Source organism: Bactrocera latifrons, unplaced genomic scaffold (genome assembly GCF_001853355.1).
Source record: "Bactrocera latifrons isolate USDA-ARS-PBARC rearing strain unplaced genomic scaffold, ASM185335v1 scaffold_600, whole genome shotgun sequence".
Lineage (NCBI taxonomy): Eukaryota > Metazoa > Arthropoda > Insecta > Diptera > Tephritidae > Bactrocera > Bactrocera latifrons.
Genome location: NW_017537269.1, coordinates 61,179 through 66,562, shown reverse-complemented (window position 1 = coordinate 66,562; position 5,384 = coordinate 61,179). Strand labels below are relative to the sequence as shown.

At 35.3% G+C, this 5,384-nt stretch overlaps 1 protein-coding gene across 1 annotated transcript; it reads left to right on the top strand.

Moving 5' to 3' along the window:
* Positions 1-904: 904 nt before the first annotated feature.
* On the top strand, positions 905-2,375 carry LOC108975055 (the record flags this gene model as incomplete). Its single annotated transcript, XM_018943312.1, has 2 exons — positions 905-1,031; positions 1,979-2,375. Coding segments are annotated over exons 1-2 (524 nt in total), but the record flags the coding sequence as incomplete, so codon positions are not given.
* Positions 2,376-5,384: the final 3,009 nt, after the last annotated feature.

Here is a 5,384-nt window from a genome sequence, read left to right as displayed (position 1 = left end):
TACTAAACACCTTTATAAAAATTTCAGCTGAACTGGATGATACAGTTGAAGGTTTTACAAACTTAATTCGTGAAGCTGCTTTTGCTGCTACTCCCCAAAAGAGGAATGAATTCTCGTCTCACAACTCATTTCACGTGTCTACAGAAATTAGAGCATTAATATAGAATAAAAGACGTTTACGAAAAAAATGGCAAACCAGCAGAGATCCAACTGACAAAACTATTCTAAACAAAGCCACAAAGGAGCTAAAAGAAAAATTAGCTGATTTCAAAAATAAACCGATATCCGAATATATTGCGAGTTTAAATTATAAAAATAATGAAGACCCTAAGATATGGAATGCTATTAAATACATAAAAAGGCGTAAAAAAGAAAGGTACCGATCAAAGACAGTAACAACGTTTGGTGGAGAACAGATAACAGTAAAGCTAATGCATTTAGTAAATACCGTGAAGCAACTTTCACCCCCTTTGATAACAGTGGCAGGAACAATGATGCTGAAATATTATAATTCCTTGACATAGCATGTCAAATGTCTTTACGACTCAATCATATTACAACCGCTGAAATACGTTCTGAAATTGAGAAATTGTCTAAAAAGAAAGCCCCAGGATATGACAAAATTGATGCCAAAGTAGCTAAATGCTTACCTAAAAAAGGAATTATGTTGCTAACACTTACATATATATAATTCTATTTTAAGGCTACGTTTATGACTGAGCGGCTTTGCGTCGCGCGATGCGATGAAGATCGCTACTAGCGATCAAATACATAAATCCACAAGGAGGTGTTTATCGTGCAGCGATTCAGCGAAAAGCGGTTTCAGCGAAAATGGAGCGACTGCTAGCGACGAAAATCAGCGATCAAAATTTTTGATTCAGTTGAGCGAATCGCGTTAAACACGATGGACAAATTTATTGAAAAAGTGCGAAATAAAGAATGTTTGTGGAATCTGCATCATCCAGATTATCATAATAGAAACGAAATCAGAAAAGCTTGGGAAGAAGTAGAAAAAGAATGCGGTTTGGAAGGTAAGTAATAGTATTATTTTATTTTTATGCAATAAAGAACCTTTACTTAAGTGAATATAACATTTTTTTGAACAAAATATTCCTTAAAATTGTTTCGTATAGTCGTAGCAGCTTCAGAGCTTCTGTTATAGTGCCTCTGCATATTCATATTTATGGGAATAGTTTGCTGAACTTGCATTAAGGTTTGCATACAAACTCCCTCTTTATCAATTATAATATTGTGTAGCAAACAAATAGCTTTAACAAATAGTTCTGCACCATAAATATCAGTTTCGATTGATTTGGTTAGTAAACGCCATTTGTTTGTAATAACACCAAAATCACATTCAATGGATTTTCTGGATTTAGATAGCATTGTGTTGAATAGTTCAGAGTCATTGTTCAAATTTGTTTTAGAATATGGGCGCAACAAATATTTTCTGAGTGGATATGCTTCATCCCCAAGCATTACGAATGGTGCTGCAATTTGTGTGCCTGGTTGATTCCGCTCTTCTGGAATTTCATATTCCCCAGTTTCTATAAGCTTATGTAATGTTGAAGTTTCAAAAATGCCACCATCACTCTGTTTGCCAATGGCAGTAAACTTGTAGTCAGCAGAGGCAACGCCTTGTAAAACGATGGAAAAAAAGTGTTTGTAGTTGAAAAACATGCTGCCAGAATGCGGTGGCCTTTTGCAACGAATATATTTGCCGTCGATACTTTCAATGCAATTCGGAAATCCCCATTTGGAGTAAAATTCGTCTGCTATTTTTATCAATTCTTCATTTGTTTTGCGATTCAAATGTATGGAAACCAGAGACGTCCAAAGGGCGGCACATACTTCTCTAGTAATTTTGGCCACTGTAGCAATTCCTATGCGATAAGAAAAAGCCAAAGATTGGAATGAATTTCCCGTTGCTAAAAACCTGAAAATAAATTTCAACGAAATTATTATTATTATGTTTCAGCTGGCTCTGGTGCAGAAAAATGGAAAAACTTGAAAGACACCTATCGTAGAGAACTTCGTAAGGAAAATGTGGTGGCTTCAGACAGTGCTGCAATGCCGCATTCAAAATGGACACATTTTAAGGATATGTGTTTTTTACAAGATATTATGGAATCGCGCTCCATGTCAGGTAACTTGATCAATGAAAAAAGTTGTGATGAATTGGTTGAACTTCATAATGAAGATAAATCGGAAACTCCTGAATCCATAAAATTGATGCAGCCTACACCTAAAAAATTAAAGAAAAAACTTGCGGAAATCTCAGCGTTTTTGGAGTTGGAGGAAAAGAAGCTTAAGCTTCTAGAAAAAACCAACGATGAGGAGGATGATGATTACCATTATCTTATGAGTTTCAAAAAGTACATATATTTTTCATGGGTGAAGAAAAAAAATAAAATTTCGCATGAAAATGTAGGAGGTTCTATACGGCATTATGTACGGTAGAGATAATCAGGAATCGGCTACGCCAGTTTCTTTTATTAGTTATGTGAGTAGCAGCCCAACTATTGAAACGCAGGATTCAAACAGCTTCATTTTTCCAAATGCGCAAAATTTTAATTAAGCTACTTAATATTAATGTGTGTAATATTATATTAAATACATACTTACATATGTAAGTGAACAAGTATAAATATTGAAATTGAATAAAAATTTATGGAATGGATACATAGTATTGTATATTACTTACCTTATGGTCAGTGCGAGCCTTTCTACAGCATCAATTGGTGTTTTCTGATTTCTAGTATTTTTTTCTATATGTTTGGATATATTATTCAAGATATAATTAAACATGTCAATTCTCATTCGGTAATACTCCATAAATTTCTCAGGATATTGTAGAAGGCGGGTGTGTAAATGATGGAACTCTCCATGGCTTTTGCGTTCTTTGCAAATTGGATGCACTTGGAATCTTTTCTGTTTACAAAATCTTAAAATCTGCTGACGTACTAAAAGACTACTTTCTGTAAGCAAAATTTTACGAACGCGTGCACACATATCTTTTTTTTAATGAAAAGTAAAAGAAATTACGAACGGATTTGACGTTATAAATTTTCAATCGCTTCTGATTTCGCTGTACTGTAAATACTCAATCGCTAGCGATTACGATGGAGAAACCGCTGGTAGCGATAGAGCGACTTTCATCGCATCGCGCGACGCGAATCCGCTCAGTCATAAACGTAGCCTAAGGCTTAACCATTTCTCTACTCAGTGGAAGTGTGTTGAAATTGTGATGGTGCCTAAACCAGCTAAGTCTGAGAACGAAATCATTTCATACAGATCAATCAGTTTGTTGTCTCTATTCTCCAAAATATTTGAAAAAATGTTTTTGCGCAGAGTATTGCCAATACTAAAAGAGAATAAGATGATACCTGAACACCAATTTGGGTTTCGTCGATGTCATAGTACTCCCGAACAATGCCACCGTGTAATTAATTACATTATTGATACTTTAGAACAGAGCCGCTCAAAATAATGCGCATTTTTTCATGCCTATACTCGGAGTATAGGCAAGCAAATGCAGTCGAAACATGTACGCTATGACGCCAATTCTGCCAGCGTCAAAAAAAAAAAAAAAGATCGTCAAAAACTAAGACTAAGCTTAGATTTCTGACTTCGGTACATGCGAAGCAATGCTTTTACTTTCTGTTGCTATGTGTTCAGCAGTTGAGCAAAGAAGAACGTGCGCACATACATAGCAACATTTTTTTTATGGTACACACTTGCAAAACAACATTCAAAATGTTCAATAAAGAAAGGCTACACAATTTCTTTTTCCTTGAAAATAGAGATGGCGAAGCGCAATGCGTTATTTGCTATAAAATAATGCAAACAAAAGTGAAATTTAATGTAGAAAGACATTATATGAATTGTCACACTCGATTTCACCTTATTTCAGGTGACGAACGGACACGTATTCTGTATGAATTAAAAGCCCTGTTTTACTTAAAATTTTATTTTGATAATGTTGCTGTTGTTGATGATGTTGCTGTTGTTGGTGATGATGCTGTTGTTGATGATGATGATTATAATAAAACGGTTCAATTAGCAAAAAGCTTCTTACATTGTAGCTATGTATTTAGCAAAAAACGGGCGTCCATTTGATGATGGGGTCTCTTTAAAGATATGGGCATTGAATTTTGTAGCTGTTTTGGCGAAACTGGGAAGGAGGTCTGTAAAATTTTAGAGGCTACTCCATTATCTCGCCCAACCATAACTCGGCGAACTGAAAAAATTAGTTCGTACATATTTGCCTGTACCCGAGAAAGACTCCAAAATTGCATTTATTTTTCTATTTCTTTATATGAAACAACGGACATAAAAAACATAGGTCAACTAGACGGCTGTCAATATTATAAATAAAATTAGAGGGGGACACAGAGCCCTTCGTCATAGACAATTTAAAAGAGGTTCGATGGCTAAGTCGTGGCAAATGCATAGAAAGACTCCTAAATTTAAAGGATGAAGTCAAGATTTTTCTTCAGGACGGCAATGATCCTGAGTTATTAGAATTGGGTAATAAAATGGGGGATAAAGATTTTTTTTTATCAGATTTAGCCTTTCTTTGCGATGTAACGACAATTGTTAATGAGTTAAATCCCCATTTGCAAGGCAAAAATAAGAATATTTTTTACTTTATTTCCTATGTTCGCCAATTTGAGAGGAAAACAAGCAAGGAAGGGCTAAGTTCGGGTGTCACCGAACATTTTATACTCTCGCATCAAATACCGTATTTGTGTAAAGTTTTACTCCGCTATCATCATTGGTTCCTAATGTATATATTATACAGAGAAGGCATCAGATGGAATTCAAAATAACGTTATATTGGAAGAAGGCGTGGTTGTGAACCGATTTTACCCATATTTCGTACATGTCATCAGGGTGTTAAGAAAATGGTATATACCGAATTTCAATGAAATCGGTAGAGCAGTTCCTGAGATATGGTTTTTGGTCCATAAGTGGGCGACGCCACGCCTATTTTCAATTTTTAAAAAGCCCCTGGGTGCAGCTTCCTTCTGCCATTTCTTTCGTAAAATTTAGTGTTTCTGACGATTTTTGTTAGTCGGTTAACACACTTTTAGTGATTTTCAACATTTGTATGGGAGCTGCTCGTGGTTATTATCCGATTTCTTCCATTTTTGAACTGTATATGGAAATGCCTGAAGGAAACGACTCTATAGAGTTTGGTTGACATAGCTATAGTAGTTTCCGAGATATGTACAAAAAACTTAGTAGGGGCGGGGCCACGCACACTTTTCCAAAAAATTACGTCCAAATATGTCCCTTTCTAATGCGATTCTTTGTGCCAAATTTCACTTAATATCTTTATTTATGGCTTAGTTATGACACTACACAGGTTTTCGGTTTTC